The sequence below is a fragment of the Gorilla gorilla genome, chromosome 20, assembly GCF_029281585.2.
Source record: "Gorilla gorilla gorilla isolate KB3781 chromosome 20, NHGRI_mGorGor1-v2.1_pri, whole genome shotgun sequence".
NCBI lineage: Eukaryota > Metazoa > Chordata > Mammalia > Primates > Hominidae > Gorilla > Gorilla gorilla.
Genome location: NC_073244.2, coordinates 15,113,225 through 15,127,569, shown reverse-complemented (window position 1 = coordinate 15,127,569; position 14,345 = coordinate 15,113,225). Strand labels below are relative to the sequence as shown.

Here is a 14,345-nt window from a genome sequence, read left to right as displayed (position 1 = left end):
CAAAAATTAGCTGGGCATGGTGGTGTGTGCCTGTAGTCCTAGCTACTAGGGACGCTGAGGTACAAGAATCACTTGAACCGGGAGGTGGAGGTTGCTGTGAGCCAAGATGGCACCACTGCATTCCAGCCTGGGCAACACAATAGGACTTCCTTTCAAAAAAAAAAATAATAATGGGTAAATTGCAAAAGTGATTGTGGCCCATGAAAGTCGCAGTGCAGCTCTGGGTCTGGGGAACATTCTAGGGAGACTTTTCCTGACACCCGCAGCTGAGCCTGGCAGCTGAAACTCCCGCTCCCCTCAATGCCCATGGAGCCCTGTCTTCCTGGGAGCCCAGACAGGCAGAACCAAGGGCCCAGGGAGCCAATCAGGGCCTGGGAATAGGCGAGGGGATCCTTCCCAGCCCCGCCCGGCCTCGCAGGGATTAGGCCGACTGGGCACATTTGATAACCGCCAGATCTCAGGCACCTGGCCTCCCGGGGCTGCTGGACATGTCTCTTGGCTTGGCTGGGGGGCTGGAATGAGGGCAAAGAGCAGCCCCCGAGTCTTCCTGAAGCCGTGAATGGCCGGCCTGTGGCAGGGTGCCCCTGGAGGCTGGCGGTGGGCCCTGGTGTTACTAATGCTGAGATACCTGCTGCCCACAGGTAAGGGGATCTCTTGCTCCTTCTGGTCCTCTGGGGAGGAGGGAAATGAGTCCACAATGTCCCAGCCCATCCTCAAATGGCCTTGCATGTCAACCCCACTCCTTCCTTCCTTCCTTTTTTTTGACAGGATCTTGCTCTGTTGCCCAGGCTGGAGTATGGTGGCATGATCACGGCTCACTGCAGCCTAGACCTCCCAAACTCAAGTGCTTCTCCCAATTCAGCCTCCCAAGTAGCTGGGACCACAGATGTGTGCCACCTAGCTCAGCTAATTGTTTTTAAATATTTTGTAGAGACGAGGTCTCCCTGTGTTGGCCAGGTTGGTCTAGAACTCCCAGGCACAAGTGATCCTCCCGCCTTGGCCTCCCAAAGTGCTGGGATTACAGGCATGAGCCACTGCACCCGGCTTGCACTTTGTCCCCCTTTCCAGCTTGAGTCCCTACCCAACTGTCACCTCTTCTATGTCCCCAACCACCCTCTTCCTTTCCTTCTCCCCCTTTACTTTCTTTTTCTTTTTTTTTTTGAGACGGAGTTTTGGTCTTGTCGCCCAGGCTGGAGTGCAATTCTCCTGCCTCAGCCTCCGGAGTAGCTGGGATTACGGGCGCTAATGTTTTTGTATTTTCAGTAGAGATGGGGCCTGCAGACTTGGTCTTTCTGAGCCTCACTTTTCCCCATCTGCAAAAAGGGCATCATGATAATGATAATAGCATCTTGCTTGAGGGGCCTGTTGGGGCGATGCAAAATGATTATTCAGCTCTTGCCTGGCACAGAGGAAGTTTCAATGAGCAAGTGACCTTTGCTTTTATGAAGTGGGAAGGTCACAGATGGCTTGAGGGACACAGAAGGGATCCTCTCTGTGTGGCACCTAAGAGAAACCTTATTTTTCATGCAAGCCTGGGGTGGGGGACATGTAGGATTCACAATCCCACGGGGAGCTTAGAGATATTGGCTGATGGTCTGATGGCCCCATTTTATGGAGGAGCAAACTGAGGTTCAAAAGGTTCAGGATTTTCCCAAGGTCCTGTAGCAGGAGACATGGGGCCAGTTCCCAATCTCTTCTCTCTTTCTCTCTTTTTTTTTTTTAATAATTTTTATTTTATTTTATTTATTTTATTTATTTTTTTTCGAGACGGAGTTTTGCTCTTGTTGCCCAGGCTGGAGTGCAATGGTGCCATCTCGGCTCACTGTAACCTCTGCCTTCCTGATTCAAGCAATTCTCCTGCCTCAGCTTCCCTAGTAGCTGGGATTACAGGCGTGTGCCACCATGCCTAGCTAATTTTGTATTTTTAGTAGAGATGGGTTTTCACCATGTTGGTCAGGCTGGTTTCAAACTCCTGATCTCAGGTGATCCGCCTGCCTCAGCCTGCCAAAGTGTTGGGATTACAGGCGTAAGCCACCACACCTGGCCAAGAATTTTTTTTTTTTTTTTTTTTTGGTTGTTGTTTTTGAGACAGAGTCTCACTCTGTAGCCCAGGCTGGAGTGCAGTGGCTCGAACTCGGCTCACTGCAAGCTCTGCCTCCCGGGTTCATGCCATTCTCCTGCCTCAGCCTCCCCAGTAGCTGGGACTACAGGCGCCCGCCGTCATGCCCGGCTAATTTTTTTTTGTATTTTTTAGTAGAGACGGGGTTTCACCATGTTAGCCAGGATGGTCTTGATCTCCTGATCTCATGATCCGCCCACCTCAGCCTCCCAAAATGCTGGGATTACAGGCGTGAGCCACTGCGCCCAGCCCAAGAATTTTTATAAAAATAGAGAAAGGAGGCTGGGTGCGGTGGCTCATGCCTGTAATCCCAGCACTTTGGAAGGCTGAGGTGGGCAGATCACCTGAGGTCAGGAGTTCGAGACCAGCCTGGCCAACATGGTGAAACCCCGTCTCTAAAAATACAAAAATTAGCTGGGTGTGGTGGCAGGCGCCTGTAATCCCAGCTACTCAGGAAGCAGAGGCAAGAGAATCGCTTGAACCCAGGAGGCGGAGTTTGCATTGAGCCGAGATCATGCCATCGCACCCCAGCCTGGGGGACAAGAGCAAGACTTCGTCTCCAAAAAAATAAAAAATAAAAATAAATAAAAGTAGAGAAAAAGGGTCTCCCTATGTTGCCCAAGCTGGTCCTGAACTCCTGGACTCAAGCAATCCTCCTGCTTCATCTTCCCAAAGTGCTGGGATTATAGGCATGAGCCATCGCACCCGACCCCAGTCTCTCTTCTTTAACTGGCTCGTGTTTCTTCTGCCTCCCCTGGGAGGATCATGTAGTCAGTGAATGGGCATTTGTACATTGAGCCCCTTCTATGTGCCCCTGTAGGCTTTGAGGACTTACAGGACACTGGAGAAAAAGTAGACAAGACACCCAGAGGGAGCGATGAGGGATTTGGAGGTTGCATTAGTTTTCTGAGGCTGATAAAACCAAGTACCATAGACTGGAGGCCTCAACAACAGAAATGTATCGTCTCTGTGTTCTGCAGGCTGGAAGTTGCAGATGAAGGTGTCTGCAGGTTACCATGGTGGTTACCAGAGGCTGGGAAGGGTGTTGAGGAAGATGGATGAGGAGAGGTGGTAAAAAGATACATAATTACAGTTAGATGGGAGGAAAAAATTCAAGACATCTATTGTATAGCAGGGTAACGATAGTTAATGACAGTTTATTGTAGTCTTGAAAAATGCAGGCCGGGCTAGGTGGCTTATGCCTGTAATCCTGGCACTTTGGGAGGCCGAGATGGGCAGATCACCTGAGGTCAGGAGTTCGAGACCAGCCTGGCCAACATGGTGAAACCTCATCTGTATTAAAAATACAAAAAAAAAAATTAGCCAGGTGTGGTGGCTCACGCCTGTAGTCCCAGCTACTTGGGTTGCTGAGGCACAATAATCGCTTGAACCTGGGAGGTGGAGGTTGCAGTGAGCCAAGATCACGCCACTGCACTCCAGCCTGGGCAACAGAGTGAGACTTGATCTCAAAAAAGAGAAGAGAGAAACAGAGAGAGAGGGAGAGGAAAGAAAGGAAGAAAAGAAAAGAAAAATGCAAAAAGAGGCCAGGCGCAGTGGCTCTTGCCTGTAATCCCAGTACTTTTGGATGCCGAGGTGGGAGACTAGCTTGAGCCCAGGAGTTCAGGACGAGCCTGGGCAACATTGTGAGACCCCCATCTCTGCAAAAAAAAATTTTTTTAATTAGCCAGGCCTGCAGTCCCAGCATTTTGGGAGGCCAAGATGGGAGGATCACTTGAGCTCAGTAGTTTGAGAACAGCCTGGGCAATACAGCAAAACCTTCTCTACTAAAAATAAAATAAAAATTAGCCAGGCATGATGTTACGTGCCTATAGTCCCAGCTACTCAGGAGGCTGAGGTCGGAGGATCACTTGGGTCCAGGAGGTTGAGGCTACAGTGAGCTATGATTGTTCTGCTGCACTCCAGCTTGGGCAACAGATTGAGACTCTGTCTCAAAGCAAAAAAAAAAAAAAAAAAAAGGACAGAAAGAAAGTAAAGGCAGACAGCCAGGCATGGTGGCTCATGCCCGTAATTCCACACTTTGGGAGGCCAAGGCAGGCGGATCGCTTTAGCTCAAGAGTTCAAGACTAGCCTGGCCAACATGGCGAAACCCTGTCTCTACAAAAAATACAAAAATTAGCCAGGTGTGGTGGTGCACCCTTGTAGTCCCAGCTACTCAGGAGGCTGCGGTGGGAGGGTGACTTGAGCCCAGGAGGCAGAGGTTGCAGTGAGCTGAGATCATGCCACTGCACTCCAGCTTGGGTGACAGAGCCAGATCCTGTCTCTAAAAAATTTAAAAAACTAAAAAGGAATTAGCCCAGTGCCTGCCACATGGCCAACAGGATATGTTAGCTTTTATTGTAAAGGTAGGCCTCATTTCATTGTTACTAAGATAGGAGCTTGGCATGGTGCGGCCCAGTGAGTCTCAGCTATCCTAAAAGCAAGGTGGTTATTACTATTAACTAAAATTGTTTGATCTGGGCTAGGATCTGTATTAAGCTCTTTGTCACCATTAGTCCTAGCAATGACTCTCCAAAATAGATGCTGTCAGACGTAATCCTAATTTACTAGAGAGGAAACAGGCAGAGTTTGAGTGGCCTATCCAGGACCACACAGGATTTGAACCCAGTACTGATGATAGAGCCCACTGTGTTTCTCTAAAATTATAGCAACAGGCCAGGCGCCGTGGCTCATGCCTGTAATCCCAGTGCTTTGGGAGGCCGAGGCGGGCAGATCAACTCAGGTTGGGAGTTCGAGACCAGCCTGGCCAACATGGTGAAACCCTATCTCTACTAAAAATACAAAAAAAATAGCTGGGTGTGATGGTCAGTGCCTGTAATCCGAGCTCCTCAGGAGGCTGAAGCACGAGAATCGCTTGAATCCACGAGGCAGAGGTTGGAGAGAGCGGAGATTGCCATCACTGCCCTCCAGCCTGGGGCAACAGAGTGAGACTGTGTCTCTAAGTAAATAAATAAGAGCAACCAACTAGGGCCTCTCTGGCTTCCTGAAATTCAGGCTGGCTGGGCAGATTTAAAAAATGTAGGACGTGCTGATGTTGTGGAAATACAACTAAATGCAAGAATCTTCTCTCAACTCAGAAAACCTCTCCACAAAAGTAGAAGGGAAAGGAAAAAAATACCCCTTAATGTTATCACTGAATAAGCATTCATCCAGAGTGTGGTGCACATCGTAGATAAGGCCTAGGACATTGCAAAGGCAGAAAGAAATCTCACCCTTTTTCATTTATTTTATTTATTTATTTATTTGAGACAAAGTCTTGCTCTGTCGCCCAAACTGGAGTGCAGTTCAGTGATCTCAGCTCACTGTAAGGTCCGCCTCCTGGGCTCAAGCGATTCTCCTGCCTCAGCCTCTTGAGTAGCTAGGATTACAGGCAAGAGACACCATACCCAGCTAATGTTTTGTTTTGTTTTTGAGAGAGTCTTGCTCAGTCGCCCAGGCTGGAGTGCAGTGGCACAATCTCGGCTCACTGCAAGCTCCGCCTCCCGGGTTCACGCCATTCTCCTGCCTCAGCCTCCCGAGTAGCTGGGACTACAGGCGCCCGCCACCTCACCCGGCTAATTTTTTGTATATTTAGTAGAGACGGGGTTTCAACGTGTTGCCAGGATGGTCTCGAGCTCCTGACCTCGTGATCTGCCCACCTCGGCCTCCCAAAGTGCTGGGATTACAGACGATGAGCCATCGTGTCCAGCCTACATCTCACCCTTTTTCTATAGCCAAGCAGATAAACCTGTCACCTTCATGCCTCATGATAAATAATCATTAGTTCTCCAGTAACAGAACTTGACAGCACCGTTTATCAAACGCATAGTTCATCCTGGAGCCACCTAGTCATTGTGACGACGGTGTGAGCTAATTGGCTTTATCCAGGGGAAAAACACATCTTTCATCATGACAGGAGGGAGTTTTGCAATTTGGAGCAAGGCATCCACTGAAGTTATATTTTGACCCTCCCCCGAAACCAGAATACAGGAAGAATTAAGCCTCTTGTTTCTCGTTTTTCTTTGTCTTTACACAGACTAGTCCAGGATATAAAGTCAAAGGGGAGGTGCTTAAATATACAGCAGAGGGGAAAGAGTTGGGGTAATCTGCCTTGGTGTTGTCATTCAGGGGCAGCAAAGACATCACAGAATTAGATCTTGCAGGACAGGATTGATAAACATCCTAGAGGTAGGACAGCTGGGACGTGACGCTTTTACCAACCCCACCCCTGGAGTGCTCGTAAAACGGCCACCCGGTCCCTGCTGTGCTCCTAGAATCCTGTCCTACTGGGGATAAAACCCAAACCAGCCTGGGCAACATAGCAAGACCCTGCCCCTACAAACAATACAAATATTAACGGCTGGGCACGGTGGCTCATGCCTGTAATCCCAGCACTTTGGGAAACCGAGGCAGGAGGATCACTTGAGGCCAGGAGTTCGAGACCAGCCGGGAAAACACAGTGAAATCATGTCTGTACCAAAATATACAAAAATTAGCCAGGCATGATGGTGCACGCCTGTAATCCCAGCCAAAGTCCCAGCACTTTGAGAGGCCGAGGCGAGAGAATCGCTTGAGCCCAGGAGCTCGAGGCCAGCCTGGGCAATGTAGCAAGACCCTACCTCTACAAGAAAAAAAAAAATCAAAACTAGCCCTGGCAACATAGCTAGACCCCATCTCTACAAAAATTAAAGAACTAGCTAGACATAGTGGCACACACCTGTGGTCCCAGCTACTCAGGAGGTGGAGGCAGAAAGATAGCTTCAGCCTGGAAGGTTGAGGCTGTAGTGAGCTGTGATCTGCCACTGCACTCCAGCCTGGGCAACAGTGCAAGACTCTGTCTCGCAATAAATAAATAAATAAATAAATAAATTGCTGTTTTTATTGTTATAGTAGTAACAGTAATAATAGGGCCGGGCGCGGTGGCTCACACCTGTAATCACAGCACTTTGGGAGGCCGAGGCAGGTGGATCACGAGGTCAGGAGTTCGAGACCAGCCTGGCCAACATGGTGAAACCTCATCTCTACTAAAAATACAAAAATTAGTTGGGCATGGTGGGGCGTGCCTGTAATCCCAGCTACTTGGGAGGCTGAGGCAGAAGAATTGCTTGAACCTGGGAGGTGGAGGTTGCAGTGAGCTGACATCACGCCATTGCACTCCAGTCTGGGTGATAGAGCAAGACTCCGTCTCAAAATAAATAAATAAATAAATAATACTATAATCCTTCGCTTTTAGCATAGAATTCAGCCTCTGTTAGATCACTAGATATTTATTGCATGGACAGACAGATGGATGGCAAACTTTTGAGCAAAGAAAGGTAGTGTAAAGCCGCTTCCAAGCTTTGGGCATGACTTGGATCAAAACCAGAGAGGCTGGGCCAGGTGCAGGAGCTCACGCCTGTAATCCCAGCACTTTGGGAGACTGAGGCAAGCGGACCACCTGAGGTCAGTAGTTCGAGACCAGCCTGGCCATCATGGTGAAACGGCGTCGCTACTTAAAAAAAAAAAAAAAAAAAAATCAAAAAATAGCCTGGCATCATGGCGCGTGCCTGTAATCCCAGCTACTTGGGAGGCTGAGGCAGAAGAATCACTTGAGCCTGGGAGGCAGAGGTCGCAGTGAGCTGAGATCGGGCCACTACACTCCAGCCTGGGTGACAGAGCAAGCCTCCATCTCAAAAAAAAAGAAAAAGAGAAAGAAAAAGAAAATCAGAGAGGCTGGCTGGGGATGGGGAAGCCGGGAGGGAGCTGTTCTGCCCACTTCGTCTCAGTTTATACTTCCAGCCTCCACATCTCCCGACTTCAGAACTCAAAAGTCAGATAAAACCGAGAAATGCTATTAGTAAACACAGTTGTGTTTGTCTGTGAGGAGTTACAATGTTGAAAATTAAGTTTAATTTTAAACCATCCTGGCTGACTCAGCTCTCAGCGCTGCCCCCTGGGGCGGGTGCAGTCCTTGACTCAAAGCCAGAGAATTACCATAGTAAAGCCTCTATTTGTCCCAACTGACAGTTTTGATCCCCTTCCTTTTTTTTTTTGCTTGTTTGTTTGTTTGAGACTCACTCTGTCACCCAGGCTGGAGGGCAATGGCGCGATCTCGGCTCACTGCCACCTGACTCTCGGGTTCAAGCAATTCTTCTGTTTCAGCCTCCTGAGTAGCTCGGACTACAGCCTCCCGCCACCACACCTGGCTAATTTTTGTATTTTTAGTATAGATGGGGTTTCACCATATTGGTCTGGTTGGTCTCCAACTCCTGACTTCAGATGATCCGCCCACCTCGGCCTCCCAAAGTGCTGGGATTACAAGCGTGAGCCACCGCGCCAGGTCTCCCCTCCAATTTTTGAAGGAGGAAAAAAAAGAAACGTTCCCTGCCAGGCATGCTCCCACCCTCATCCCCCAGCCCTCCACACTGTTTTATTGTTTGCCCCTAGGGCTGCCTCTGTGGTTTCGCAGGAGGAAAAGGACCCGAGGCGTCCTCTGCACGCTGAGCCTAGTGACAGATCCTGTTTGGTTAGGATTAAGGAGGGTGAGGACTGCTGAGCTCAAGTCTCAGCAAGGCCTGCCAGGAAAGCATTTATACACTGCAGGCCTGGGGCGCCTCAGGGTTCCAGGGTTAGTGGAGGTGGAAACAGAGAAGCTTGAGAGTAAATAGAGGCAGTTTGTAATCCCTCTCCCACTTCCCCGCCCTGGTTTCATCCCTCTCCCACCTCCCCGCCCTGGTTTCATCCCTCTCCCACCTCCCCGCCCTGGTTTCATCCCTCTCCCACCTCCCCGCCCTGGTTTCATCCCTCTCCCACCTCCCCGCCCTGGTTTCATCCCTCTCCCACCTCCCCGCCCTGGTTTCATCCCTCTCCCACCTCCCCGTCCTGGTTTCATCCCTCTCCCACCTCCCCGCCCTGGTTTCATCCCTCTCCCACCTCCCCGTCCTGGTTGGGTGGAAGGGGTGAGAAGCGGCAGACAGAAGAGAGAGATGGAGCTGGGGGCAGTGGCTCACACCTGTAATCCCAGCACTTTGGGAGGCGGAGGCGGGAGGATCACTTGCACCCAGGAGTTCGATACCAGCTTGGAAAACAGTGAAACCCCATCTCCATCAAAAAAAAAAAAAAAAAAAAAAAGAACAAAACAAAAATTATCCAGGTGCGTGCCTATAATCGCAGCTACTTGGGAGGCTGAGGCAGAAGAATTGCTTGAACTCGGGAGGCAGCCGTTGCAGTGAGCCAAGGTCATGCCATTAGCCTCCAGACTGGGCAACAGAGTGAGACTCCAACTCAACAACCACCACCACAACAACAAAAAAGGAGACAGATGGAGAGAGAATCAGATGAGGGAAGAGTGAGGAGAAAGGGGAGAGAGACAAAGGGAGTGAGGAGGAGAAAGAAGGAAGAGGGAGGGGACTGTGAAGGGAAAGTAAATTTCGGGGTCCCCAGATTGTGTCCTGAATTGGTTCCTTCTGGTGGGTTCTTGGTCTTGCTGACTTCAAGAATGAAGCCGCAGACCCTTGCAGTGAGTGTTACAGTTCTTAAAGATGGTGTGTCCCGAGTTCGTTCCTTCAGATGTTCAGATGTGTCAGGAGTTTCTTCCTTCCAGTGGGTTCCTGGTCTGGCTGACTTCAGGAGTGAAGCTGCAGACCTTCACAGTGAGTGTTACAGCTCATAAAAGTAGTGTGGGCTCAAAGAGTGAGCAGCAGGAAGATTTATTACAAAGAACAAAAGAACAAAACTTCCACAATGTGGAAGGGGACATGAGCAGGTTGGCTCTGCTGGTTCAGGTGGCCAGCTTTTATTACCTTATTTGGCCGCAACCACTTCCTGCTGATTGGTCCATTTTACAGATCACTGATTGGTCCATTTTACAGAGGGCTGATTGGTCCGTTTTTACAGAGCACGGATAGGTATGTTTTTACAGAGGGCTGATTGGTGCGTTTACAAACCTTTAGCTAGACACAGAGCGCTGATTGGTGTGTTTTTACAGAGTCCTGATTGGTGCGTTTACAAACCTTTAGCTAGACACAGAGTGCTGATTGGTGCGTTTACAATCCTTTACCTAAACAGAAAAGTTCTCCAAGTCCCCACCTGACCCAGAAGCCCAGCGGGCTTCACCTCTCAAAATCATTAAGCTAGAGCGAAAAGTCAAGCTGGGAACTGCTCAGGGCCAACCTGCCTCTCATTCTATTCAGAGTCCCTCCTCTGCTCACTTAGATACATTCATATCTGATTGGCTCCTTTGGAGAGGCTCATCAGAAACTCAAAAGAATGCAACCTTTTGTCTCTTTATCTACCTATGACCTGGTTTTTGTTTTGAGATGGGATCTCATTGTGTCACCCAGGCTGGAGTGCAGTGGCACAAATACAGCTCACTGCAGCCTCCACCTCCTAGGCTCAAGCGATCTTCCCATCTCAGCCTCCCGAGTAGCTGGAACTACAGGTGCACATCACCATGCTTGGCTAATACAAATAAAAAAAAAAAAAATTAAGTTCCTCACCCATAGTACATAGCATTATGGCTACAACTGTGGTAGCCCCAGTAGCTGCATTGCAAGAGTTCACTAGCTGTGCATGGCTAGCGAATGATGTAAAACACACCCAAGGCTTCGGAAATGTCCAACGGTCCATTAAACAGTGACATTCTCCAGCGAGACTTCCAGGAGCTGCTTAGCCAATCACTAGCTCCACGACGACCTTAGGCAGATTATTGTACTTCTCCTTACCTCTCTCAGGTTCCTCATCTGCGAAATGAGCTTAATAATAGTACTATCAAAATGTTGCTGTGAGGGCCTGGTGCAGTAGATAATGCCTGTAATCCCAGCACTTTGGGAGGCCAAGGCAGGCAGATCACTTGAGGTCAGGAGTTCGAGACCAGCCTGGCCAATATGGTGAAACCCCATCACTACTAAAAATGCAAAAACGAGCTGGGTGCGGTGCCAGGTGCCTGTAATCCCAGCACGTTGGGAGGTCGAGGCGGGCAGATCACTTGAGATCAGGAGTTTGAGACCAGCCTGGCCAACATGGTGAAACCCTGTCTCTACTTAAAACACAAAAACTAGCTGGGCATGGTAGTGCACTCCTGTAGTCCCAGCTACTCAGGGGGCTGAGGTAGGAGAATCGCTTGAACTCAGGAGTTAGTGGTTGCAGTGAACCAAGATCGCACCACTGTACTCCAGCCTGGGTGACAGAGTGAGACCCCGTTTGAAAAAAAAAAAAAGTTGTTGTGAGAATTCTATGATTTAATATATTTAGAGTTTTTGGAAAGATGCCTGACATGGTAAATCCTTACTATCATTATACTAAGTCGTTAATATTTATATCATGTTATTAATATTATTATGTATTGTAAGTATATGTGTTTGTGTGTGTGTGTGTGTATATATATATATATATTTTTTTTTTTTTTTTTTGAGACAGAGTCTCGCTTTGTCGCCAAAGCTGGAGTGCAGTGGCACAATCTTGGCTCACTGCAACCTCCACCTACTGGGTTCAAGTAATTCTCTGCCTCAGCCTCCTGGGTAGCTGGGATTACAGGCACCTGCCACCATGTCCGGCTAATTTTTGTATTTTTAGTACAGATGGGGTTTCACCATCTTGGCCAGACGGGTCTTGAACTCCTAACCTCGTGATCCACCTGCCTTGGCCTCCCAAGGTGCTGTGATTACAGGCGTAAGCCACCTCGCCCGACTTATTTATTTATTTATTTGTTTATTTCTGAGACAGCTTCTCTCTCTATTGCCCAGGCTGGAGTACAGTGGTGCTATTTCTGCTCACTGCAACCTCTGCTTCCTGGGTTCAACTAATTCTCCTGCCTCAGCCTCCCAAGTAGTTGGCGCCTGCCACAACGCCCGGCTAATTTTTGTATTTTTAGTAGAGACAGGGGTTTCAACATGTTGTCCAGGCTGGCCTCGAACTCCTGACCTCAGGTGATCTGCTCACCTCGGCCTCCCAAGTGCTGGGATTACAGGCGTGAGCCACTGCACCTGGCTAGATGTCCCATTAGCTTTAATCCTCATTCAGTACAATTATGTGCTGTATAACAACATTTCAGTCAATGACAGACTGCATATATGACAGTGGTCCCAAGAGATTGTAATACTGTATTTTTACTGTCCTTTCTCTGTGTTTAAATACGTGTAGATACACAAACGCTTATCATTGGCCTGGTGCAGTGGCTCATATCCAGAATCCCAGGACTTTGGGAGGCCAAGGTGAGAGGATCACTTGAGCCCAGGACTTCAAGACTAGCCTGGGCAACATAGTGAGACCCATCTCTAGTTGTAAATATATTTTAAGTTAAAATATAAATTTTAAGGCTGGGCGCAGTGGCTCACACCTATAATCCTAGCACTTTGGGAGGCTGAGGCGGGTGGATCACCTGAGATCAGGAGTTCGAGACCAGCCTGGCCAACGTGGTGAAACCCCATCTCTACTAAAAGTACAAAATTAGCCGGGTGAGGTGCCAGGTGCCTGTAATCCCAGCTACTGGGGAGGCTGAGGCAGGAGAATCACTTGAACCTGGGGGCAGCAGTTGCAGTGAGCTGAGATTGTGCCACTTCACTGCAGCCTGGGCGAAAGAGCAAAACTCTGTCTGGAAAAAAATATATATATATATTTTTCTATATATTTTTTTATATATATATGTTTATATACATATGTTTATATATGTTTATATATATGTGTTTATATATGTTTATATATATGTTTTTATATATGTGTTTATATATATATATATATATATGTAAAATCTAGAGGTCATACCCTACAGCCTGGGTGTGTAGTTGCTATACCACCTAGGTTTGTATAAGTACACTCTATGGTGTTTGCACAATGACAAAATTGCCTAGTGATGCATTTCTCAGGATATATCCCCGTTGCTGAGTAAGGCATGACTTGTACCTAGAAGGTACATGTTTTTTCAGTCCATGCTATATCTGGGCAAACTGAAGTTCAGAGAGGTTTTGTCACTCTCCAAAGGTCAATAGCATTGAAGAGGTGAAACTGGGAGGTGGTCTGGGCTTGTGAGATTCCAATGCCCACGCCTGTCCACTGGATCATGAGCTCTCTTGAGGCAGAAGCCTGTGCAAGGGTCCTGGGGTAGACGTCACAGGGTGTGTCTGGCATGTGATGCATTGGTCAGTTTTGCTGGAATGCAGGGTATGTGGAAGGGAGGGGTGTGGTGGAGACAGATGAGAAATAAACTCGGAAATAAAGTAGAAGCCAGTCAGACATTGAGCAGCAACCTGTGGATTTGCAGCTCCATTTAAGGAACTACAGAGTGCTCTAAAAAGCATCTAATCTGAGACAGCCTGCCCCTTAGCTCCTGCTGGTGAAAACAGCAGTTCACATCTAGGGAGCAAAAACGATTGTGCTGGCCAGGTGCAGTGGCTTACTTCTGTAATCCTAGCTCTTTGGGAGGCCGAGGTGGGCGGATCACTTGAGGTCAGGAGTTGGAGACCAGCCTGGGAAACATGGCAAAACCCCGTCTCTACTAAAAAAACAAAAATTAGCCGGGCGTGGTGGTGAGCGTCTGTAATCCCAGCTACTTGGGAGGCTGAGGCAGGAGACACACTTGAACCCGGGAGGCAGAGGTTGCAGAGAGCCGAGATCGTACCACTGCACTCCAGCCTGGGGGGTAAAGCGAGACTCCGTCTCAAACAAACAAACAGATTGTGCCGAGACCCATGCCTGTGGTCCATCTCACAGAGTCCTTACAAGAACCTTTTTCTTTTTTTTTTTTTTGAGACAGAGCCTAGTTCTTTCACCCAAGCTGGAGTGCAGTGGCACGATCTCAGCTCCCTGCAACCTCCACCTCCCGGGTTCAAGGAATTCTCCTGCCTCAGCTTCCCAAGTAGCTGGGATTACACGCACGCACCACCACGCCTGGCTATTTTTTGCATTTTTTTAGTAGAGATGGGGTTTTGCCATGTTGGCCAGGCTGGTCTCTTAACTCCTGACCTCAGATGATCCAATCTGCCTGCTTTGGCCTCCCAAAGTATTGGGATTTCAGGCGTGAGCCACCACGCCAGGCCAATAACTTTTTTGTTTTTGTTTTTGTTTTTGAGACAGAATCTCTCTCTTAGCCAGGCTGGAGTGTAGTGGCACGATCTTGGCTCACTGCAACCTCTTTCTCCTGGGTTCCAATGATTCTCGTGCCTTAACCTCCCAAGGAGCTGAGACTATGGGCACGCACTACCATGCCCAGCTAATTTTTTTTTTTTTTTTTTTTTTTGAGATGGAATCTCACTCT

General features: G+C 48.6%; 1 protein-coding gene across 1 annotated transcript in view; it reads left to right on the top strand.

Annotated features, from left to right (window-relative positions):
• Positions 1–559: 559 nt before the first annotated feature.
• The window catches only part of MUC16 (mucin 16, cell surface associated), a 235,240-nt gene continuing 221,454 nt past the window's right edge, over positions 560–14,345 (top strand). The window contains exon 1 of the mRNA XM_055371568.2: positions 560–641. Coding sequence (XP_055227543.1) covers positions 560–641 — 82 coding nt within the window. The remainder of the gene's footprint in view (positions 642–14,345) is intronic.